General features: G+C 43.4%; 2 protein-coding genes across 4 annotated transcripts in view; both read left to right on the forward strand.

The window, feature by feature from the left end:
• Positions 1–6694: 6694 nt before the first annotated feature.
• On the forward strand, positions 6695–18963 carry DHODH (dihydroorotate dehydrogenase (quinone)). Its single transcript, XM_075281993.1, has 9 exons — positions 6695–6721; positions 9567–9779; positions 12911–13110; positions 14343–14425; positions 16732–16919; positions 17687–17800; positions 17947–18100; positions 18182–18341; positions 18619–18963. The coding sequence occupies exons 1-9, from the start codon at positions 6701–6703 to the stop codon at positions 18698–18700; spliced, it is 1215 nt and encodes a 404-aa protein (XP_075138094.1). The 5' UTR covers positions 6695–6700; the 3' UTR covers positions 18701–18963.
• A 3614-nt stretch (positions 18964–22577) lies between these two features.
• DHX38 (DEAH-box helicase 38) overlaps positions 22578–26517 on the forward strand; it is a 42909-nt gene continuing 38969 nt past the window's right edge. Inside the window, exon 1 of one of the 3 annotated variants that reach the window (XM_075282006.1) lies at positions 22578–22641. The gene's annotated coding sequence lies outside the window, so the exon portion shown is untranslated. Of the gene's footprint in view, positions 22790–26517 lie in introns of all 3 variants that reach the window. The other 2 variants (XM_075282007.1, XM_075282008.1) reach the window with 2 other exon arrangements.

Raw genomic sequence — 26517 nt, forward strand, 5'->3', positions numbered from 1 at the left:
TCCACTCCATCATACTTACCTCTCTTCCTTCCAGGCTTCTTCCTGCGGGACAGCTCCTCCCCATTCTCTGACTGCCGGCACACGCTATAAACCCAGCACTGCTCAGTAGTTGATAATCCACCTCTACTGCCCAACTACAACGCCTGCAGAGCAAAGAGCAGTGCTGGGACAATAGAAATCACACAAAACACTACTTTTCACACTGTTAATGGTGTTTTTCCTTTAAAAAAATCACTGTGAGGCTGGGGCCCCACGGGTCGGAAACACCATGGGAAAAATCACGGCATTTTACAGTACCGGCAAAGTACATGGGATTCTAGTGAATCCCATGCCCACTTTGCGGTAAAAACTGTTGTGCGGACACAACGCGATTTCCAAAATCGACGCAGCATGTCAATTATACCTACGGAAATACTGACGTTTTCCCGATAGGTATAATTGCAACAAAAAGTCTGCAGAGGAAAACTCACTGAATTTTCTTTTTAAAGCGCTGCGGGAAGAACCGCAATGTTTTTCCACCGCAATGTTTTTCCGCTGTGGTTTTTCCCGCATCACTTTATTGCTGCGGGATGTCCCCTGGTGCCTTAGCCTGAAAAATATTTAAAAACACCTAAAGGTACTGAAATAAATGCTTGTGAGCTGCCACCCTAATAGGCTGAGGTAAACCAGAAACCAGACTGATCAATGTGATTTTGTATACAGACATGAGATAGTTATGATATATTAAAGACAGATTGGACATTTCACAGTCAGGAGTATCACTCAGTGTCAGTAGATTTGCCTCGCGTGCTTGCTGCATGTTCTTATTAGTGCGTTGTATGTTTGTACTGCATGTTTGCTTGGCCCTCTGCACACACACTGCTCTGGTTATAGCGTTGTATGTTTGCGGAGTCTATTTGCTGTTATTTGTAAAATAGCCTCATATTTGCAAGAGGATTAGCTTGGACAGTGCTGACTGATGGGGTTGCCATGTAATATCCATGTGTTGTGTGTTTGTTATGTTTTTTTTTTTCTTCTGAAAGATTACACCGTATGCATATTTTATATAAGAATACTTAGGGACATATATGGAAATGACACTTCTGTCCTTGAAGAAAATATTACTTAATCACTCTAGCAAAAGATGCATCTAGTTCTAAATATGGGATACTTTCTCACGGTTTATTTGAATCACATTTATTGTATGTATGAATACACTGTGAAGTCTAACCCTGCACTGAAATAACAGAATTTCAGCTGGGAAACTTGGTCAGCGTGTTCTCCAGATTTACTGGCATGAATAGTAAGTTGGAATAGGGACTCCTAGCAGTATAGTGATCTATGACACTAGGAGCCACTGTCTCCCAGTGACAAACAAGTACTGTTCTGTACCGATTATAGTATATAGGTTGCTTTTACACCACATTGGTTATTGTAGAGCCAAAGAAATTGGAGGAGTATGAAGATCCAGGTCTAGGTTGTCATGGAGGAGGACTGGGGATTCCTATATTAGAGAAGAAGGAGGAATACTTTCCTTTGGATGCAGAGTGGAGTCACAGCCAGGGTATAAGGCTGACCCTTACTTGTTCCTACGTGATGAAGATGACTATGCTGGATTAGAAAACCAAGCATAGAAGACCCTTGGTCCGTGCACAGTTGGCTGCTTGCTTCGTTGCTTATATAGTGACAAGCGTATAGTTGGGATGAAAGAAAGGGGTGAGTACAGAATCACCATGCTTTTAGATCTCCCTATGAAGCCAAAATAGGGGAAGCTTTTCCTGCCTCTTGAATGGAAGTAAAATTGATATATAATCAGTATATACCCATCATGCCGCAGATTTTGGGGAGACCACCGCCAGCTGCATATCTGCTCAGAAAGCATCTACTCGCTCCCAGTCCGCTTCTTTTGGTCATTGCTCCACCACCTCAGCCAGTGCCACATCTACAAGTAACAGGTGAAAAATAATCATCACCAGCATGTACAGTATCTGGAACATGATGAACTAGAATTTTTTTCTTTGCAGTGCGAACCAGACACACACCAGTTCTATCTGCAGTTTTCCTTTCTTCCATGAGATAACTTGAAATAATTTGAACAGATTTGCGGCAAGAGCTGGCCCAATTTGCCATTGGTGTTATGCCTTGTCCAACCTTAAACATAAAGACTGATAGGATGTGCAGTGCTGCCGGTCAGGTTGTAATTCATAGGCAAACTAAACCGCCCACAAGCACTGAAAAAATTACTTGTGAGAATGAATCTGGAATGTATCCATGAGGATTTTCACACACCTCTAGCTGATGCTAGTGAATAGATCTACCACCTCATCTCTTTCCCCAGTATCAAATTCCATTTACTGTCCTGCTGATGGTGCCTGCTTCTCCTATACAGCTGGATCTCATATGCAGTAGTCTGTTCTGTCAGATTTTACTCCATATTGCAATGCCACAGGTCCATCACATTCAATTTTCATATAAATCACAAGCACATGACCGTTGTCGTGTATGGGTTTGTGAAAAATGGCATCCGTGTGTGTCCATGTGTTTCACTGATCCATACACTGAATGAGCCTGAACACCACAAGGCAGTAAGAGTATCTGAGCTTAGTTTTGCAGTCTGGGTTCATGGCCTCCCACACGGAATCACTGGTGATTCATTTTCATAGCAGATAGTCACGTACAGCACGATTAAAATTTCGCACATGTGCTGTATGTAACTAGCTGCTCTGGAAGCACTGAAGAGGTGTAAAAAAGGGATTGTCTGTGAAGGAGGGGGAGGTGAGAAACGGAGGTTGTTGATGACGCAGCGGTGCTTAGGGAACAGTAATAAGGCTTCCAGTGCTCCCTGAAGAGAGATCTTACACCCTTAAAGGCTTCAAACTTCTAGGTCGTGGGCCTAGGGCAAAGCCGACTGCGCATGCCCGCCGGCCACAAGAAAATGGCCGCTTACAATACTGTGTAAGCGGCCATTTTCTTGTGGCCGGCGGGTATGCGCAGTCGGCTTTGCCCTAGGCCCGAGACTTAGAAGTTTGAAGCCAACCCCTGAAAGAAGATGCGTCAAGACCTCATTCCTGAAGAAGATGGAGGCGGCACTGGAGAGTTCTCTTGCAGCATTGGGGACGCCCCCAGTTCTGTCTGAGCGTTGGGGTCCGCCCCAGTGCTGCAAGAGAACTCATTTGCATACCGGCAAAAAAAGGGATTTTAACCGAACGGCGGCATGGAGAAGACATCTAAAGGTAGGAGAAGAATAGCCTTTCTTAAGGCTATTTCTACGTGAAAGGCAGAAAAAAATGAGTTTAAATGATAGGATCCCTTTAATTTTGAAATCACTCATAGTCAAACCAGTAAAACCCATTCCAATTATGTGACCATGGTTGTCAAGTCCCAATTCATCATATACATCAATAACAACATCCTACCTGGCTTAAAGGGGTTGTCACATCACAAGGATCCTATCTGTAATGCTTGTTAATGTGAATGTAAGACTTTTCCTAAATACATTGCTTCAGCAAAACTGCTTTGTTTGGCCACTATATTACCGTACTTTATTCATTTTTTTGTGGCCACAGCCCTGACCTAGCTGCTCCTGAGTCAAGTGATGTGTCTGCTGCTCTCAGGGGGGAGGGAGGAGGGGCTAAGTGCACGGGAGCGAGCCTGGAGGGGGGGGTATCCGGCGGCATCTCGCCGCTTGGCTTTGCATATGTGACCCCGCCCACCAATGACGAAACAAAGCCGGAAGACAGAAGATTTCAAAGAAAAGAAGACTGGTGAGTATGCGACGTGGGACAACCCCTTTAAAGAGGAACACTGATTTGTATAACTGTCTGTAAAACCATGTTGTTGTATTGCTTCAGCTAAGGAGATGACATTCATCTATGACAGCTCAGCTTATTAATTACTAGCAGTACCCGCGACTTCGTCCACCGCCCCCTGACCCCCTGCGCTACCCACCTCCTGCGCACGGCCGGGCCTACCATCTTCAACGCACTCCCCATGTGTCTCCTCCGCCGTGGCGCACCCTTTGCCGCCAGTCCTGGCGGAACACTCCACCCCTCTCTGCAGCTCGCGACAATGGCCCCCGTGGGTTGAAGATATGCAAAGCACCCCCGCTGCACCCCTACCACAGTTCCCTGCGTGGCCACCCCTGAATACCTGGCTCCCCTTTCCGCCGCTGGACCTCAAACATCCCTTCCCCCCCTCCCCCCCAACAACCCTCTGCATCCCCGAACCCCCAACATCCCTTTAAAGAACAACCCTCTTCCTCCCCCTCCCACCAACAACCCTGTTCATCCACGGGCCCCAACATCCCTCCCCCCCATGCACTGTGAAAGGCCCTAATCCCCGCAGACAGCAAGCCCTACCTGGAGGCCGCTACAGGGCGTCTCGGCCCTGCGACGTGGTAGGCTAGGCTGTGCTTTATTTGCAGGGACGATGTAGTCAGTGAAGAGGTGCTGCGGAGGTACATCTGGCGATTGTGTGCTGACGCGGTGAGAACTTCTGCCGGCTCCACGCTGCCGGCCGGCTTGGCGTCTTCGCTCCGGACCCAGGAGACGCCGCCATTTTCTCCAGCGCGATCTTGGTGACTGTTGCTGCCCATGCAATGGCACGAACCTATGAGGCTGCTCGGATTCCGCTGTGGCCTGCCCCCAGACTGCAGGCAAGCAATCGCAGCCCAGCTGAAAGACCTGCGATGACGTCATCTCAGGTCCTACAGCGGAGGCAGAGAGAACGTTCGCCCGGGTGAGTGTGGGACCTAAAAAGTAGTCTATTGCTCCTTCCTAGTGAATATCTAGGTATGTGTGAAATGTCACCTAAATCCGTTCAGCCATTTGGCTGTGATTGAGGAACAAACATCCAAACACACAAACCCACAAACATCCAAACTCACAAACTTTCACATTTATAATATTAATAGGATCCTGCAACATCCAAGAGGCTCTGAAAATAACGGGTGACTTCCCAGAGGATCTAGCAATTCCCCTCGGCCCAATGAAATGTATCAGCAGGATTCTCTGAAATTCTACATGTGATGTGGGCACATTATGCGAAGCTCATGTCTTGCCCTCGAATTCCTCACCAATGTAAGTGAATGGAGTCACACTGTGACCTTGAGGGTACTATGACTACAATTTCTAGTTGCAAAAAGATTGAGCAGTGCTGATTTTTTATTTTTTTTTGTGGAATTTGTTATTGGTATTTGTTTGGCCATAATTTCGAACCTTTGCTATGTAAAAGATGAAAGCCGGGTCAGCCACCTAGAAATCACAACTGAAAGCCCGAACAATAACCAGTCGATAGTGAATTGTGCATGAATTAGCACTTTGCCAAAATACTCGCAGACTTGTGGGATCTGAATGGATCCACAAAACACAAAAAAGATTCCTGGTGGGCGCTCACTCCCTTACTAACCAACGCTGGAGTAGCAGGTAATGTATCTGTTATTGATGAACAGATTACGCGTTTCTAGGTTTTTTATGTCAAATATAAACACCACCACTTCGTCAGATCTGGACTGGACCTGGACTGAGCACCCACCAGGAATCTTATTTGTGTTTTGTGGATCCATTCTGATCCCACAAGTCTACGAGTGTTCAAACAGCCTTGCCCATAGCGGCAGCTGTTATCCAGAGTGTGGTGACCCCCCTGCTTGGTTAAATAGCCCTGGAATCTTCTATCCCATTAACTGTAAAGGTTCAAGTGAGTGGCCAGTGCTTCGGAGGTAAAGCTACAAAACTCACTTCGCATTCCCTAGAGACTATTCCCTATCCAAAGGAAACACAGAGACCTTCTGTCTTTTTCCTCCCATTTCGACACTTTGCCAAAAGAGGTACACAAAAGTAGTCAGCTTGGAACCTTCAAGTCTGAATTGAGGGGAGTTGATGGGGCCCCAATAGACGTATAGAGAAAGTATCTGTCCATTTCTGTATTTTCTCCTATAAAGTGATACAAATGACATTGGCATATTAGGTGTAAAATAACCCCGATCTGAACTTTTTCTAATTCCAGAAGTTGCCAGAAGATGTCTTCTGGATAGTACTGGCAGAAAAATAAAAAATTGGAAGGAAGCGAAACAGATTTATTTTGGCACATTTTAACAAATGGTGGCACACTGATGCCACGTCCCTTTATATGCGAATCTATAGCAACAGGTCTTGTAAATTAGCCCTAACCAGATACGCCATGTTTACACCAGAGTCTAGTTGTACCTTGCAGATCAGTAGAGGTCCAAGGGCTCAGACCCTCAGGGATCAGGAGGGGCAATGAGGGCACTGCTCCATTCATTCAATGGGAGTGCTAGAGGTAGCTGAGCTCTGTACTATGGCTATCTCTGGCATTCCTAGTGAAATGTATGGAGGGGTGTGCAGGCTGCACCAGAAGTGCTCCATTTAGTAGTCACACCCTCACTGATCTGAAAGTTATCCCCTAGCCTATGGATTGGGAAAATCCCTTTAAATCTGGGTCCAAGTACTTCACTAGCTGGAATCAGCAGCTTGCAGACCAAGTTTTCCCTCATTTTATGCCATTATTTTCCACACGTTAAGAAGACCTTAGTTCAGTCTGCGTTTTATTTAGCGCTATATTTAAAAAAAAATCTGGCGGTAAGACACACACCATCCTCGAGCACTAATTTTCCAGTCCTCCCTACAAGCTCTTGCCCTTATCAATCATGGCGCCGCGGAGAGAACATCCGATCACGTGACGCATCAGTCCTCCGGAAGTAAAGATGTTCGGAACGCATGTGAAGGTAACTTTCCAGAGGCTTCTTGGCGTGTGTACAGGACTGTTGTGTGATGTGTAGTGTCTGCATTTAGGAACAGTCTCTGCGGTAGCCACCTTGGAATAACATGCCAATAATGGATGGGACATGCTGGAATATGTAGCCTTCATGTCTGTCATGTGAAGAGGTTATTCCTAGTTTGAGATGTCTAGAATATCTAGAGAGCTTATTTATGGAGACGTTGTCCAGTAGACATGAATCCCAGCTATTTCTCATCACCTTTCCTGCTATATATAGGAGCTTTGTTCTGCAGGACAAATTATAGTTTGGTTTTTTTAAGTTAATTTTTAAAGGTATATTCCAATTATTTCCTTTAACCCATAGGGAGGATTAAAATAAAAAGTTTAAACAAATTAACTGGAAGACGCTTAATGTTATATTTAATTCTTTATAAAAAGTTATTTGTGGGGCCACAGTATAATGCTCCTCTTGTTGCAGTCCCAAACACTATAATGCTCCATTCTGCTGGCCCCCAAACACTATAATGCTCGTCCTGGTGGCCCCCAAACACTATAATGCTCCATTCTGCTGGCCCCCAAACACTATAATGCTCGTCCTGGTGGCCCCCAAACACTATAATGCTCCATTCTGCTGGCCCCCAAACACTATAATGCTCGTCCTGGTGGCCCCCAAACACTATAATGCTCCATTCTGCTGGCCCCCAAACACTATAATGCTCGTCCTGGTGGCCCCCAAACACTATAATGCTCCATTCTGCTGGCCCCCAAACACTATAATGCTCGTCCTGGTGGCCCCCAAACACTATAATGCTCCATTCTGCTGGCCCCCAAACACTATAATGCTCGTCCTGGTGGCCCCCAAACACTATAATGCTCGTCCTGGTGGCCCCCAAACACTATAATGCTCCATTCTGCTGGCCCCCAAACACTATAATGCTCGTCCTGGTGGCCCCCAAACACTATAATGCTCCATTCTGCTGGCCCCCAAACACTATGATGCTCGTCCTGGTGGCCCCCACACAGTATAAACTCCCTTATTGTGAACCCCACAGTAAAATGCACAAAGAAAAAAAAATTACTCCGCCCTATTCCTTCAGTTCTCTCCAGCACTTGCTGTTGGCAGCATGTGCAATGCAGTGATGTTGAAGTTTAGACATACCTCCTGCTGCCCGGGACAGCACCCGAACTTCTCAACAGTCCTGCTGAATCTGGGACAGTTGAGAAGAATGCTATAAGGCTAGGTTTACATTTGGGTGTCCATTCAGGGGGTCGGGTTCGCATGCGGATCCCCTGAACGGAAACTTAATCTGTTTCCGCAGACCCATAGACTATAATGGGGTCCGCGTGGTTTCCGCTCGAAAAGGGCAAAAAATGTGGAGTGGAACAGAATCCCTGTACGGAGAGCCAACACTGGTGTGAACCCAGCCTAATACGAGGATATGTAGATGTTTGATCATCTAAACAACACACAGTGATATATATATATATATATATATATATATATATATATATATATATATATATATATATATACGCTCTAATAGTATATATGTGTGCTCTAATAGGTACACAAAAATAGCTTGAAGCCTTCAAGTCTTCATTTTATGGAGTTGATGGGGCCCCAATTGAAGCATGGAGGAAGCACCTCTCCATTTCTGTATTTGCTCCTATACTGCAGTTGCAATTGACTGGCATGTTAGGAGTTAAATTACCCCAATCTGAACATGTTCTAATGCCAGAAGTTGACAGCAGATGTCTACTAGATAGTACTAGCAGAAAAATTTAGAAAAACTGGTAAGGAACCGATACAGATTTATTTTGGCACATTTTTAACAAATGACACACTGATGCCATGCCCTTTTATATGCGAAGCCATATCCGCAGGTCTAGTAAGTTGAAAAATGTTAGCCCTAACTAGATGCGCCACGTTTACACCAGAGTCTACTTGTAACTTGCAAATCAGAAGGGGTCCAACCAACTGCTTAGAATGATAGAAGGATCAGGAGAATGGGCAAGGAATGCACTGCTCCATTCATTCAATGGGAGTGCTAGAGGTAACGTTAAACAGTACAAATGCCAATATTGGCCACAAAAATCACCTAAATCAATAATTATATACAGCTAAGAGGATCAAAATTCTAAAAGATATCTTTTAACACATAATGAATAATTAGGTCTACTGAATAGTAATAGCAGAAAAATAAAATAGTAAGGGAGCGTTCACACTACCGTCGGTGTCCGACATGTAGTGTCCGCTCAAAATCTGTCACGAACACTAGGAGCGGACACTAGATGTGTCCGTGACACCTGTCATTCACTTGAATGGGCATCGGGTGCGTTCTTTTGCACACTATGCCCGTCCTTTCCTGCATGCAGGGTTTTTCTGTCCGCTTGAGAAGTCGGACATCTTCTCTTGCGGACAGGGAAGGACGGGCACGGAGTGCAAAAGAACGCACCCGATGCCCATTCAAGTGAATGACAGGTGTCACGGACACATCTAGTGTCCGCTCCTAGTGTCCGTGACAGATTTTGAGCGGACACTAGGAGCGGACACTACATGTCGGACACCGACGGTAGTGTGAACGCCCCCTAAGGAACCAAAACAGATTTATCAAAGGTAAAACTAACATTGGTGCCCATACCAATCTATCACAGAATTCCAGGACTGGAAAATCCGTATCAAACTAATGACAGTCCCTTGTAGGGCCACTTCTACACTTTTTCCAAAGATGCCTTTCTTATTCTGCATTGTAGCTCCATTTTCATGAAAATCACCATTTATTCTTATGCAAATAAAACAATGGTAACACAGTATCCAGTGAATTGATGTTCTTTTTTCCCTTCTTTTTCAGCGCCGGTTGAAAGATGCTCTCATTATCCTGGGAGGGGGAGGACTCCTCTTTTCCTCCTATCTTACTGTAAAAGGAGATGAACATTTTTATGAAAAATGTTTAATGCCAACGTTGCAGAGAGTGGTATCACCTGAACAGGCTCATACATTGTCGATAAAGTTTGCAGCTCTTGGGTTGATCCCACAATGTGCACAGCATAACTCACAACATCTGGTATGAACACAGTTCAGTATACATGTGGGTAGGTTGGCACAGGCGGAGCTGCAGTGTAAAGTATGGCAGAGGTACAGAGCAACATGAACCTTTAGGCTAGGGCTACATTACGATTTTTGGCTGCGACTCCCATTATGTGACCAAAAATCGCAGGTTGTCCTGCGACTCTTTCTCATGTTTGTGAATGGAGTAGAATTATGACCCCTAGTGTGCTGTTAAAGCGAATTCTAGTTGCAAAATGTTTGACCTGAAGTTGCAGTCACAGCACAGGGGTCACAATGTGATTCCATTCACTGACATGAGAGAAGGGGTAGCAGGACGACCTCGCGATTGTTGTGCATCAGAGTCGTTGCCAGTTTCGCTGTGTAGCCTTAGCCGTATTCAGACAGGCAGAGGTTTTCAGGCTAATTCAAACTCCAATACTCTAAACAGCAAAAGGGCATTCACTGTATGATAGCTGCCCCCAACAGAGCAGACCTAAAAGGATCTATCAATTAATCTAGTTACAATTACGCATTTAACGGGACGTTTATTTTTTAATGTGTGTCTGTTATTTTCATCAGAATCAGGCAGCCATATTGATTGCTGAATTTGAAGAACCAGTCATTAAAGGGGTTTTCCAGCACCAAATGGAGTTTTCATACTGATGACCTATCCACATGACAGGTCCTCAATATGTGATTTGTAGTGGTCAACTGTAGTAGTGTAGTGACAACTGGACCCCTCTCAAATCAGTTGTTCCAGCAACCTCCAGGCGCTGTAAGCTGGAGCAATGGAGAGGGAATGTGTGCAGCTGCTCCTATTCAAGTAATAGGAGTGGCATTGAGCCCATTCACTGTACAGCAGTGGTTCTGGGGAATTGAAGTGCTGATCCTATTACTTGAATAGGAACAACGGCATGTATTCTCCATCCATGGATGTAACTTATGGCACCTGGAGGCTGCCAGTACAGCTGATCTGTGCACAGCCCACATGTTGGACTCCCACACGTCATATACTACTGTCCTGGATAGGTCATCAGTATGAAAAATACTTTTGGGGACAGATAAACTCATTAAGACATGCGGCAATGATCTTCAGCTGTGTTCACACTATCATTATTAAAGGGGTATTCCCATGTACATAATCATATCTATATTTGTAGATAATTAAAAGTTAAACATTTTTGCAAATATAATTAATTAAAAATTCTGCAGAGTTTTAAAGATTTTCTCTAACCATCTTAGTGGTGACAGTCTTTTATCTTGATCGGTTGCCATGGATACGACCACTAATGCAGAAACTTTCTATGGTCTGGGACTTGTCAGGAACTCAGCCATGATTTTCTTATTGTAGCTGGGTTATCAGGCAGGGACACTACATGTATCAGAAGATATCCCAGCCACAATAAAGAAAATCATGGCTGATTTTCTGACCTTAGAAAGTTTCTGCATTGGTGGTCGGATCCACTGGCAACTGATCACGATAACAGACTGTCACCACTAAGAAAGTTAGAGAAAATCTTTAAAACTCTGCAGAATTTTTAATTACTTATATTAGCAAAAATGTTTAACTTTTAATCATCTACAAATTAAAAAATAATTATGTAGATGGGAATACCGTATTTTTCGGACTATAAGACTATAAGATAAAATTTTGGGGGAAAAGAAGGGTGCGTCTTATAGTCTGAAGGTGGCGCCTGGCATCCGCTGTAATAGAGAGGCGGAAGCCGGCAAGTGATAGACGCCATTACAGGTGCCGGGGCCTGAGACATCGCTGCGCTCCTCTGTCCTGCATGAAGCCAGCAGCGGGAGGAGTGATGCTATTCCGCTCCTCCGTGCCCCCGCCGCTGGCTTCATGCAGGGCAGAGGATCGTAGCGATGTCTCAGGCCCCGGCGTCTATCCCTCCCCGGCATCCGCCTCTCTAGTACAGCGGATGCCGGGTCAGTATCCGTGGCCCCTTCTCCCCCGGGGCCGGTCCCCACCGGCCCCGTACCTGTAAAGTTGCAGGCCGGCTCCTGCGCAGCGATATCGCAGGAGCCGAACTGTTCGGGTGACAGCCGGGAGCCTAATGAGGCTCCCCGGCCTGTCACGGCTATATTAGTATTGCGGCTGGTCTCTATGACCAGCCGTAATACTAATAGACAGAATGTCCCATAGACGGCAATACAACTGTATTGCCGTCTATGGGACTTGCGATCAAGTGACCGCAGGTTCAAGCCCCCGGGGGGGAATAAAATAGTAAAAAAAAAAAAAAAAAGCTTTAAAAATATGAAATAAATAAAAGTTCTAAATCACCTCCTGTTTTTTTTTCAATACAAGGTGATCTAAGCAATAGATATCCCCCAAAATGGTATAACTAAAAAGTACAGCTGGCCCCGCAAAAAAAACACTCTATACATCCCCGTACAGCTGCAGGGTCACCTGTCAATGTGGCCTTGCAGCTGTTGCAAAACTACAACTCCCATATATTAAATATTTTACCAGTTTTTGCTTCAAATTTTTTTTCCCTATTTTCCTCCTCTAAAACCTAGGTGCGTCTTATAGTCCAGTGCGTCCGAAAAATACGGTACCCCTTTAATGTCTGTTGCTGTCATCCGTCATAGGATGACAGCAATAGATATTAACTGTAGAAGAGCAACGGACACGGACTGAGCCTCCTCCATCTTTGTTATGGTCCCAATGACTAATGTAAACAATATGACGGATGCTGTGTTCTGTCATGTTTATTTACTTCTATTATAACAGAAGGAAAAGTCCGGCATGCACAACTATTTTTTCAATAAGAAAAGCAAAAAAGCATGACGGAAAAAACCTCTCTTTTTTTTTTTTGCATTGGGTTGAATGCAGACAGACACCTGTCAGTGGGGTTCCATCTGCATCTGTCATGTAAGGCTTGTTGCTCTCATTCTGTGAGGGACGAGAGCACCAGACATTAAGTAACCGTAGTGTGAACCTAACTTAAGGTAACATGTTGCTCTTCGCCATTTGCAAAACTAACACTTCAATTATGGCAAAAGCTGTAGTTTGAAGACCACTGTAGTATAGTTTCATTACAGAAGTGTAGTAACTTTAATAAATTGTATTTGTTACGACTAAATTAGTAGTGGTAACCTTCCTCCTCCTTCTAACCACCATGCTCTTACTTCTAGGAGACTACAGTATTAGGGCACAAGTTTCGCAATCCAGTAGGCCTGGCTGCTGGGTTTGATAAGCATGCAGAAGCTGTAGATGGACTCTTCAAAATGGGCTTTGGTTTTGTAGAAATCGGCAGTGTTACCCCTAACCCTCAGGATGGAAATCCGAAGCCTAGAGTGTTTCGCCTTCCTCAAGACAAAGCTGTTATTAATAGGTGACTACCACTTTTGCATTATTTACCAATGTTAAAGGGTTTGTGCCATTAGAGACACTGATTCCCTATCCACAGTGATAAGGAGATCAGGGGTCTGAAAGTTCCTCTGAGTTCTCCTTGTGAATGAAGTGCCAGTGTGCTTATCTGACTATAATTTATGGTAGCTTCATAGAAGTGAATGGAGCATCAGTCACAGTTCGATTCCCAGCTATGTGACACTTAAGTCATATTCTGTGTATAAGGGATAAGTCTTTCTAATGGCATAACCCCCTTTAAGAGTATATTCACATTAATGTTATTGGTGTCTGTTGCTGTCATCCATCATAGGATGACAGCAACAAAAAGATTAACGGTAGTAGAGTAACAGACATGATGGAGCCCGCTTTGTCTGTGACCGCTCTCATTGAATGTAATATAAAAAACATTCACTACTTTTGTAACTTTTCTTTTTCTAATCTTCCAGACACCAGATGGAGGGAGCTTTATAGTTTAAAGGGGTTTTCCCATCTCAGTGTTTCAGCAGTCTTCCTGCATTCTCTTCTTGTCACTTCCTGAAGAAGTGTGAAGAAGCGACATTAGACATTGTGTGTTTACATAGAGAGATAACAGATAGAGCTTTATCAGCAAAGTACAATTAGCCATACTGATTGTCCTGCTGGCAAGAGCAGTGAGTGAGTGACGTCATTTGTCCTATCTCACAGGTCCATGGTTATGGTAACTCTGTGTAAACAATGGGAGGAATAAGTTTACATAACAGGCAAACAAAGCAGCGCTTCTGAAGCAATGTATTTAGGAAAAGTCTTCAATTTACATAAGCTACCAGTATAGATAGAATCCTTGAGATGGGACAACCCCTTTAATTTTTGGATAATAAATAATGGTAGTGTGAACGTACCCTAAGCTAATGTTCATTATTTTTAATGTGGTGATAAATTATATAATTTCTGCTGACTAGATAAATGACAGTATTTGTAATGTTTATCTGCAGTCTCTGCTAGAGGGAACTGACTATGTGAATTTATACTTATAAAACAATACTATGGGAAATGAATAAATCTATGTATAGTTCACTTTATTGCGGACTGCATCTGTCTGTTATAACAATGCCATGCCAAGCAGTGTGGTACCTTATCTCTATAATAGACACATCACTCTTCCAAAATAAGTGAATTATGCTCTATCTAGTTTATTTTTTTAAATAATTATCAATTAAATAATATTTTTCTTTCCAGATATGGCTTTAACAGTCATGGCATAGAAGTGGTTCGCCAACGACTTCTGCAGAGGACAGGAAAGCAGAAGACACTTACATCTGGTTAGGAAATCTTGATGCCTAATGGATTTCTTATAGGGAATATATGATTGCTAACAACAGTTTCCAAAAGCCCACAGTTGAATTTCACATAAAATCTTTTTGTCTTGTTTTCATCCTGAGTCATATTCCTTCTCCAGTTACATCTTAAAACTCAGAATTCTGCTTTGCTGTTACCAGAGAGTAGTTCATTGTGAAAGCTCAGATGGCAGTGACACACTTACAGCTACAGTCCTATGAAAAAGTTTGGGCACCCCTATTAATCTTAATCATTTTTAGTTCTAAATATTTTGGTGTTTATAACAGCCATTTCAGTTTGATATATCTAATAACTGATGGACACAGTAATATTTCAGGATTGAAATGAGGTTTATTGTACTAACAGAAAATGTACAATATGCATTAAACCAAAATTTGACCGGTGCAAAAGTATGGGCATCTCAACAGAAAAGTGACATTAATATTTAGTAGATCCTCCTTTTGCAAAGATAACAGCCTCAAGTCGCTTCCTGTAGCTTTTAATCAGTTCCTGGATCCTGGATAAAGGTATTTTGGACAAACAATTCAAGTTCAGTTAAGTTAGATGGTCGCCGAGCATGGACAGCCCGCTTCAAATCATCCCACAGATGTTCAATGATATTCAGGTCTGGGGACTGTGATGGCCATTCCAGAACATTGTAATTGTTCCTCTGCATGAATGCCTGAGGATTTGGAGCGGTGTTTTGGATCATTGTCTTGCTGAAATATCCATCCCCGGCATAACTTCAACTTCGTCACTGATTCTTGAACATTATTCTCAAGAATCTGCTGATACTGAGTGGAATCCATGCGACCCTCAACTTTAACAAGATTCTTGATGCCGGCATTGGCCACACAGCCCCAAAGCATGATGGAACCTCCACCAAATTTTACAGTGGGTAGCATGTGTTTTTCTTGGAATGCTGTTTCTTTTTGGACGCCATGCATAACGCCTTTTTTTATAACCAAACAACTCAATTTTTGTTTCCAAAATGAAGCTGCCTTGTCCAAATGTGCTTTTTCATACCTCAGGCAACTCTATTTGTGGCGTACGTGCAGAAACGGCTTCTTTCTCATCACTCTCCCATACAGCTTCTATTTGTGCAAAGTGCGCTGTATAGTTGACCGATGCACAGTGACACCATCTGCAGCAAGATGATGCTGCAGCTCTTTGGAGGTGGTCTGTGGATTGTCCTTGACTGTTCTCACCATTCTTCTTCTCTGCCTTTCTGATATTTTTCTTGGCCTGCCACTTCTGGGCTTAACAAGAACTGTCCCTGTGGTCTTCCATTTCCTTACTATGTTCCTCACAGTGGAAACTGACAGGTTAGATCTCTGAGACAACTTTTTGTATCCTTCCCCTGAACAACTATGTTGAACAATCTTTGTTTTCAGATCATTTGAGAGTTGTTTTGAGTAGCCCATGATGCCACTCTTCAGAGGAGATTCAAATAGGAGATCAACTTGCAATTGGCCACCTTAAATACCTTTTCTTATGATTGGATACATCTGGCTATGAAGTTCAAAGCTCACTGAGGTTACAAAACCAATTTTGTGCTTCAGTAAGTCAGTAAAAAGTAGTTAGGGGAATTCAAATCAATAAAATGATAAGGGTGCCCATACTTTTGCACCGGTCAAATTTTGGTTTAATGCATATTGCACATTTTCTGTTAGTATAATAAACCTCATTTCAATCCTGAAATATTACTGTGTCCATCAGTTATTAGATATATCAAACTGAAATGGCTGTTGCAAACACCAAAATATTTAGAACAAAAAATGATTAAGATTAATAGGGGTGCCCAAACTTTTTCATAGGACTGTAAGCTATTCACTTGTGTCTGTTTTCGAGACCAACCAGTAGGATTTTAAATCAACTATTTACATACAATAAATAGCTCAAAATCAGGCAGCACACTCACTTTTGAGGTTAAAGTGTTGTCCGTGCATTGATGCAACCCCTGGGGTTGCTGGGGAGATGTAAAAAAAAAAAATCATAGTCAATCAGTGGCCTCAGCAGTGACTGGTAAGGAACCAGTGACATGTGAGTGACATCACCAGTCCCTCTCCAGTGACCACTGATTCTTCTCAGTGGTTACATGAGGCTCAGGACTTCCGTCTGTGTGGCATTTGTGGCAGACAACTGAACCCCTGGGCCAGATCTGTGTGCACACGTGTTGCTCAAATTACTAGACAACTCGTTTAATGTTCTGATTTCATATTAAAAGGATAGGCTGATCGGTAAAATATAGTAAGTAAAATATATATACCCCTCTGTCTTTCTTTCTCAGAGGGAATGCCACTGGGTGTAAACCTGGGTAAAAATAAAACATCGGAGGATGCAGCAGCAGATTACACAAGGGGAGTTCGTGAACTCGGACCCCTGGCTGATTACCTAGTTATCAATGTGTCAAGCCCAAACACCCCAGGCCTTAGAGCTCTTCAAGGCAGGGAACAACTGCACCATCTGCTGGCCAAGGTATGAAATAGATTGAAGTAATAACTCCTAGCTGATATATTTGGTTTATTTATACTCTGTATTGCTTCTGTAAATGCTCATCATGTGAAAGTATAGACATATAATTGTAGCTTTTTAGATTAAATATATTTCAACACCCGCACATACCAATATTATATACTGATCTATGCTTCTTAGCAAACATTAGATATATTTATTAAAGGGAACCATTCACAGGTCCTTATAGACTGGGGTTTGGTGTCCTAAATCGCTCTTTTTTAAAACCATCTGTAATTTAAAAATAAAAAAACCTTCATAATCGGCTACAGATGAGTCTAACAAGTCTCATCAGACTCATCTCTGGTTCTCCTTGTGTCTGTACTGTTCATTAGTGAAGCTAAGGATGTACACTCTGGCATCGCTGCACAAGTGCCAGAGGTACGGGGCATGCACACTTAAGCCGAGGTGTACTCTTCTGGCTTCAGTGAAGAACTGCTCCATTCTGGAGAGTACAGCGTCAGGGGAAACATAAAGCTTTTTTATTTTTATTGCAGGCACAGATAGCTTTATTTCAGGGTGATTTGAAACCTAAACCTAGTCCGTAAGGACTTGTGGATGATTTATTGCCCCAAATCGCCCTGACAGATTCTCTTTAATAGAAATCCTTTAGAAATCTACTATTGTTCAGCTATAAAGATGGTGAACACTATGGCATTTAATGCAGTATTTTTGTCAGGATACCTAAAGGTTTTGCAATAGTAACACAGAGATATAATGTTTCTCTGAAGGTGGTAAATGCTCGGAACGCACTGCCTCATGAACACAGGCCTGCATTACTTGTGAAGATAGCACCTGATCTGTCCCAACAGGATAAAAAGGACATTGCAAATGTAGTGACACAGGTAACAAATATATTTGAGTTTATTTGGTAAGTAATATTGATACAATATCATCATTCTTGTTGCTCATATATTAAAGTAGAAGTAATTGCTGTATATCACAATTCAGCATTTTATTTAAAAAAAAATATTATTTAACCTATCTGCAGCTTGACATTGATGGTCTGATAGTCACCAACACCACAATAAGCCGCCCTTCAACACTAAGGGATCCTTCTAGTATAGAGACAGGTGGACTGAGTGGAGCTCCACTTCGAGACATGTCAACAGAAACTATTAGAGAAATGTATGCCTTGACCTCAGGTGAGACCTGTGAATGGGGTTGTATGGATCATTATTGCCTACTGCTCCCAGAGGTTGATGTGTTTTCTTTTTTTCACTCAGGTAAAGTTCCAATCATTGGCGTGGGCGGTGTCGGCTGTGGATTAGATGCTCTTCAGAAGATTCGTGCAGGTGCCTCTCTTGTGCAGCTGTACACATCACTTACTTATCAAGGACCCCCTGTTATAGGAAAAGTGAATCGGGAACTGGAAAAGTTACTTATGTATGTAACAGATTCTCCTTGTATGTATTTGAGTTTGGGGAAAAAATTGACTATGCAGAGGAAACTGAATAAAATAACGAAAGAGCAATTACTTGATAAATCCTCTTCTGATCCCAACCAATCTGTGTTTACTTGACTATGGCCCATGGGCCTTGTGTTTGACAACTGTGCTGTAGATAAACAGTATTTTTAGTGCTCGGGAATCTGTGTCATGTAAGTGGTTCAGGAGACAGGGAAGAGCAGTTTTATAATCAGATATATTCTGTCCTCTTTACAGCGAACAAGGATTTTCTAATGTCTCTGAAGCAGTGGGTGCTGATCATAGGACCAAAAGTCAAAACACAGCTGCAAAATCCTGATACATCAACAATCCTTTAATTTAAAAAGGATGAGGATGCAGGTTGAGAAGACTAATGTGCGGCGGTGATGTGATACAAGGTGCTTGAATGCCAGGTCCTTACATTGCCACTATCTAAACTGGAAGTATATACTGCAGTAAACCACAGAACAATGACAGACCAATATCTGAAAGCATCACTGACTGATTTTTCATGTAGGAAGTAGGATACAAGAAGTCTTGTTGGAATGTTGACTTAATGGACTACAATACAATGTCTGAATTTACCCCTTCTGATAAATCTCTTTAACAGATAATTGTCTTCACTTGTTTAATTCCTTTATATTCTCCTTCCTATATTCCCGAACAGACCCTGACCTGCAACCCACTAATGCTTGTCGGCTCTCTTTTTGAAACTGATCAGGGAAATATGAGCACCCAGTATTCTCATTCCAATAAACTTAAATAGGTTGTTACCATTAATAGATTGTCATATTAGGCTGGAAAGGTGAAAAAAATGTACTGAACCCTAATGCTCCAGTGTGTTCCAGCATGGTCCGGACCTGTTGCTCTGCTGTCTTGTTTTGCTGGAAGTCCCTACTGTACTATGACGTCCAATATCCCTTTCCTTAGGCCTCTGATTGGCCTCAGTGGTTATGTGACCACTGAGGCCAATAAGTGGCCTAAGAAACGGACATGGGATATCACAGGTAGTGATGGGCCGTGTCCTTCGCTTACAATCTGTGAGGAAATAGGGAGACACAAGTGGTAAGAGGGCTTGCCTAGTACAATTGTCACCATTGGGTATTTGTGAATATACAGATACTAAGTGCAGAAAGTGCATAGACGCTGATGAAGTGGTTCTGAGTAGAGTAGAAAAGATATCTTAGGATAAGAAATGCTAGCTTAACTTGCAGAAAACAAAGAAAAAACTGGGCGCTGCTGTAGGTAAATTAATTGATAAGTCAGTGACGTACAAGCAATCTTACAACAATTGATGGCTGGGAAATCCTGGTTTCTGGTCTTGTAGAATTTCTGTATATACAAACTGCAATAACTAGAGATTTTTTAGGCACACATGGCGGTTATATTACAAAAAAATAATTAAAAAATAAGTTTGTCTTTAAAGCGAGGGTCTAAGCGGACTGCCATCCAGTACTCATCCCTTTGCTTGATTCTAATAATACGCTTGTCACTATGTAAGTAGCAGAGCATACAGCCTGCCATACTTAATAGCATATGCATGGACCCAGAGGCCTGCCATGGTTGGTGTTCTTCGTCAGCGTGGTCATTGAGATCATCATCATCATCATCTTGGAAGAAATAAGAGTCAGCCTCCTCCCTTGGCTGTGCCTGTGACATATCATACCTCTCTACATCCATGGGTGAGTATTCCTACTCCTTTTCCTCATCCTCCAGTCTAGGAGTACCAGTTCCTCCACCATAGTGACTCTGACCCAGTTCCTCATCTTCCTCCATAAACACAGGGTGATCACATTAACTAAGAGGTGGAAACTGTTCCTCTTTTTCCATCCCTTGTTACATGAATGTGTTTCCTGTAAGGTTATACAATAGAAGGATCACATTGCTGATAGTGCAGTCGTTCTTGCTGACATATTGGTGGCTTCATGTAAGGGCTTAAAGGAATCCTATCAGTCAGACATAATTTTTGTAGGTACCACGTCGGAATAGCCTTAAGAAAGGCTATTCTTCTCCTACCTTTCGTCGTCTTCTCCGCGCCACCTGTGCAAGCAGCCATTTTCTCGTGGCCTGTGGGCATGTGCAGTCTGCTCTGCCGAAGGCCCGAGGCCTAGAAGTTACAAGCCATCACCGGAAGAAGAGGCTGAAGATGACGCTGCTGAAGAAGAGGAGGCGGCGCTGGAGAGAGTTCTCTCGCAGCACTGGGGCCGTCCCCAGTGCTGTCTGAGCACACAACCAGGATTGTAGGCGAACGGCGGCGCAGAGAAGACAAGGAAAGGTAGGAGACGAATAGCCTTTCTTAAGGCTATTCCAATGTGGTACTTAAAAAAAAAAAATTGTGTCTGACTGACAGGATCCCTTTAAGAAGCCCGCACACTTTCCTCATAAGCCTTTAATAACATCTCTTGACTGGGTGTATATGGCTGTTTCCTGGACACATTCCTTTATGGAAAGCTAAAGAAGCTACCTGAAGAGGACCTTTCATGGATTTGGGCACATGCAGTTCTATATACCGATGGAAAACCGACAGTGCGCTGAATTCAGGGCTCTGTCGGCTTTCCCGATCTGTGCCCCAGGTGAAGCGCCCGTACCATAGTTCTTCACAGTCAGAAGGGCGTTTCTGACAGTCTGTTAGGTACGTCCTAATGCACAGCAGCACCTATAGCGCTGTACTGTGAGAGCGGGGAGGAACGCCCCCTCCCTCTGTCTACAGTACTCGTCCATAGACGAGTATTATCAGGAGGGGAGGGGGGCATTCCTCCCTGCTCACATGGTACAGCGCTATAGGCACTGCTGTGCAGAAGGACGTTCCTGACAGACTGTCAGATACGCCCTTCTGACTGTGAAGAGCTACGGTACCGGGACCGATAGCTCTTCACCCAGGGCACAGATTGGGAAAGACGACACTGTGCTGTATATAGTGCACTGTTGGCTTTCCAGCGGTATATAACACCGCCAATTTTCTGTGACTAATACGTAGGAATAGCCTTAAGAAAGGCTATTCTTCATCTGCCTTTAGATGTCTTCTCCACGCCACCGTTCGGTATAGATCCCGGTTTTCGTTGGTATGCAAATGAGTTCTCTCGCAGCACTGGTGGCGGGCTCCAGCACTCAAATCCGCACTGGTGGCGTCCCCAATGCTGTGAGAGAACTCTCCAGCGCTGCCTCTATCTTCTTCAGGAACGGCTTCTTCACGCGTCTTCTTCCTACACTGGCTTCAAACTTCTAGGCCTTGGGCCTAGGGCAAAGCCGACTGCACATGGCCGCCGGTGACAAGAGAAGACCCCCAGAGTATAATAATTGTTCATGGGTTGTCCACAATTGGGCATAATACTGTGTGCAGGGGCCACTATGGGGCATAATACTGTGTGAAGGGGCCACTACGGGGCATAATACTATGTGCAGGGGGCCACTATTGTGCTTAATACTGTGTGAAGGGGCCACTATGAGGCGTAATAGCGTGCGCAGGAATGTGGTTTGTGTGTGTGTGTGTGTGTGTGTGTGTGTGTGTGGGGGGGGCAGCATTCCTAGTTATGCCACTGCGTGAAAGGTTCTTTTTAATAAAATATAATGAAATATAAAGTCTATTACTTGTGTTTGTTTCATAGTCTAACTTCTAATTTGTAGAATGAGAGTTGCAACCACCAGAAGGGAAAAGAAAAGGATACATACTACTACTAGATACATTTATCAGGACCCAGGGCAACACAGTGGCTCAGTGGTTAGCACTGAAGCCTTGTAGCGCTGACGTCCTGGGTTCAAATCCTGCCAGGAACATCTGCAAGAGTGTGTTTGTTCTCCCCGTGTTTTTCTCCCAATCTACAAAAAAAATCTAATTCTATTTACAAAACAAACCATTTATGCGGACCCTCCTGATGAATGTATAGTGCACAAGTAGAAATACATTTTTCACACGGCCCCTTTAGGGTTGGGGGTACAGCTATGACCTAGTTTGGCTAATAAGTAAGGTGAGTTACACTGTATAACTAGTGCAACAGCTTGCAGGACACAAAGGTCTGCTTGTACAGTCTGCAAACCTAAATATGTTATTACTGACTGGATTTTACCATGACTAAACTTTACATAAGCGATGATGGGTGTGCTAACATGGCCGTACAAGGACCGCACCACCTGGGTGTACAAAGATGGACGCTACTTCCGCTCAATCCGGAAGTCAGTAGCGTCGCTACACTAGGGATCAATAAAGTATGTTGAAAAAACCCTAAAAGAATTCTGGGATGATGGCGGCGCCCACGGTCTGAGGTACAGCAAGTGGAAGTGATCGGCTGCCTGCCCTTTACGTCTATGAAACCGAAGCAGTGTGAACACGGCACAGGGCAGGATTGTGTATTGTGGCGCTGTGTGTGGTGAGGAAGCCTCAGGGCAGCTCAGTGGCGCTCTCTACTGTCTGGTGACTACTGCTTCTCTTCCGTTGGTTTCTAAAGTTGTATATGCGCTGTGTACAATATGTGGCAAGCTGAATGCTTAGGGATGGGGAGGCTGTGGGAATGAAAGCTGCTACTTAGTATCTATGGGTAATGGCAGCAGGTTTGGGAGGGCAGTTGTGCCCATCTGACATCCATTATCTGAGAAGATTATGAGGTGACTTGTACTATAGTATGGCTGCCACTGAGAGGGGAAAGATGTCAGTCATGTCGTTTGTTGAGGTTGTTTTTAGGAATGGTGTTAGTGGAGTCACCCCCACTAGGCCCTGTCACCTCTCCTGCTGTGTCCCATGTAGTATATTGTTTGCATAGATACCAATAGTAAACAATAGGGTTGCACCGGCCTGATTTTTAAGGGACAGTCCAGGACACTGTACCAGACAAAATGGTCTGTATAGACAAATGACCAATATTTTACTCACAATCCCAACTCCAGCTAGCAAATGTATGCATTAATTGACAACTGGGCGTTACCAGTTGGGAGGGGGGTGTCCTTACACAGTGTGACAGTGACCTGTGGAAAATCGCACCCTTTGGCAAGAGGAAAGGTCAACATTCAGTATTTATTCAAACATGTCTAGGAGGAACCTTCCAATACAGAGTCAGGCTAGGCTCACACCTGCACCTGTATTTCATTCCGAGTTTCTGTCCCCAAACTTGCTTAAAAATTTATCTCCATATTTTTCAGGTTATAGTCTATGGTTTCCACAGACAACCATTTTTTAAGTGGGTGAGGTGTCTGTTGTTCAGGTCGGCTTGGCAAGGAGCGGAGGCCCAAATGCCGGTGTGAGCCTAGCGTTATATGAAAAGTTGCTGTAAAACTGTAATCTCATTGGAAATACAATTGTATACTAAAACAGACATGTCAGGAGAGGTGACGGGTCATCTTCCAAACTTACATCAGCAAGGTGGTGCCTTACAGTGATATCCCTTGCTCCATGTGTTGGTGTTTGCTGCAGTTACATTGTGTCATTGTGCATTATAATACATTCTTTTGACACGTCCGGGAAGTTAAACTTGCCTGGTTTCCTCTGCCAGTTTCTTCATGCTAGACCTGGGGTTGCTCTGCCCTCTCTGCCAGCCCATAAATCAAAGGTAATTGAGGAGACCAGGGAGGGGGTGAAGTGAGCCATGGTCAGGGACCTCAAATTCCTCTTGATTTTTTGCTGTGTTGACTTACCCCTAGGATAATTTCACACATGGGAAGAAGCCACAGTGTTTGTTACAGTTTTCTACTCATTTTAATGAGCTAAAGCTAGAAAAGGATTAAGGAGTGGGAAATGTATAGAAAGAACTTGCATATCCCCTTCTGGTGCACTTCTTGCTGTGGCTCAAAAACTGCATCAAAATGTTTCATCCATGGTAGATGTGATATATGGATATATTATAATATATTTTATATATATTATTTTTCTTTGAAATGAAATGTTATCTTTTTCATAGATTCAATAAAGTATAAAGCGCATAGATGACATCTGTGTGTAGTCTGCGATTTTCACAGACCCATAGACTTACGCTGGTGAGGGTTTGCTAAAACACAGTTGAAAATGTCAAATGTCTCTCTTAATTAATTTCTAAGGCCCGGGTCAGATCTGCGTTCAGTAAGCCGTTTCGGGAGTCTGCTTGGGGACCCCCAAACAGAAACCTATGCGCGTTAAAAAGCGGTTAGCTAAGAAACTATATGGACCTCATAGACTAAAATGGGGTCCGTGTGGTTTCTGCGCAGTATCTGCACAAATGATGTGGAGAGAAAAGTACTGTAAGCACTTAATTGGTATGGGATAGTATGTCGCTGGGAGCTGGGAACTCATACCATCATAGATAACTTTACTGCTAGGAGTCTCGCTCCCAGCATGAAGTTCAAGCCGGTAAATCTGGCTAACACACGGACCGAGTTTCACAGGTGAAACACGGTCGTGTGCTGCTACCCTTAGTCACAAACCTCTATCTTGCTCTTCCCTAGTATGTGGTAAGTCCTGAGGTGGCTACATGGTGACAAATGTTATGTGATATGAAATACAGTTTAGTGTTATTGTTGCCTGTGTAATACATGATAAACAGGACTGGCTCCTGATTCCTTCATACATGTCTGACAGTCATAGTCAGTCATGAGGTGTAAAGCTCCTCTAATTAATAAAAAAAAAGCCAGTGATTGAATTCTTCAGAAAGTAAATATCTATATAACTATACAGTACCAAAAATGATTCAGTATAAGTAACTGCTTAATCCTTTCTGAAGCCGAGTCGGTAACTTTTTTTTTTTTTTATTCAGACTCCACCCAGAACAGCCCTGATTGCAAAGATCCTATAGGGGTGGGGATATTCTTACATTGTATCCACGGTGTCACACAACGACCTTTGGCTTGTTGCCTTTTTCTTGTTTCTTGCTCTTTCACTGCTCAGCTGTTGCTGTACCTCTTGAATAGTTCAGGTAACTGATCGTAGGTTATTGTACACTATAGATCACTATTATGGTTGGATTGTTTTAGCATTTCCTTTGGTGATGTTACTAGGGTACCAATGTCCAACCAGAGTGAACTCTGCCAGTCTGTAGACCACAGTGGTACTTGGAATACATGCTAGTGACACATCAAGGAGTCAGCCCCTTTTAAGAGCTATCCATACATTGCAGTTACCTTGTCTTCTTGCATCTGTGGATGTAGTCTTTCTCAAATCCTTCTGTCTGAACATGAAGTGATGGACTCATGGTATAGAAATCAGGGATCTGTGAGGGATATATCACCACTTCCAAGACTCCTTGTTCTTTCTAACACTGCATGTATGGGATTGTTTTCCTGCTGCAGAAAAATTTGAAGCAACATTGAGGATACTGTTAATCCTGACCAAAGTCCAAAACTTCCAAGGCCCCTCCACCATGCCTCATTCTTGCTTGTAGACTCTCAATGTTGTACCGCTCTCCAGCCCTTTGGCAAACACACTGCTTTCTGTTGCAACAAAGAAATTCTGATTTTGAATGATCTATCTAGAGTACCTGCTGCCATTTTTCTGCGTCCCAGTTCCTATGTTTTCATGCCTAGTTGAGTCACTTGGCCTTGTTTCCACATCACGAAGACCACTTCTGGCCAGACTTCTCCGAACAGTAGATTGGTCACACTGGTTTCTGCCAGTTCTGTAATGCTGACGCTGCTGGATATCTGCTGAGTTTGAAGGGAAATAATGCATCAGATTGAGGACCCATCATGCTTATTTCCTCGTCCAATCCCTATGTCTACAGTCCTCAGTGTTGCCTGTTTCTTATTGATTTTTCAGAAGTGCTTAAACTTAAATCTTGAAACCCCAGTCTGCTTTGAAACCATTGCCTAGGAGAGACCTTTCTGATGCAGTAGAACCACTTTGCGTTTTGTTGCTGTGCTCTGTCCTTCAGCTCCCCTTGTCTGCCTTTGTTGGCCTTGACTTCATAGTCAGTGCCAGCACCCTAAATCACATGGAGTATAAAATCCAGCACGCCAGCACATCTCTTAAAAAATCTGAAGCAGTTTTAGTTATGTTCAGAATAAAAACATCACCATGCAAAATGTGGACGTGTCTTGACTGAATTCGTTCTTGTCATATTATGGATATGATATGACTAAGACTGTGTGGAGTGGAAATGTGTCAGCATTTAGCATTTTTCAATGCCTTTCCAACATTTGCCGTACTATTATGGCGGAAGTCTGTTCTTTAAATGTGGTGCT

The sequence above is a fragment of the Leptodactylus fuscus genome, chromosome 7, assembly GCF_031893055.1.
Source record: "Leptodactylus fuscus isolate aLepFus1 chromosome 7, aLepFus1.hap2, whole genome shotgun sequence".
NCBI classification, from domain to species: Eukaryota; Metazoa; Chordata; class Amphibia; order Anura; family Leptodactylidae; genus Leptodactylus; species Leptodactylus fuscus.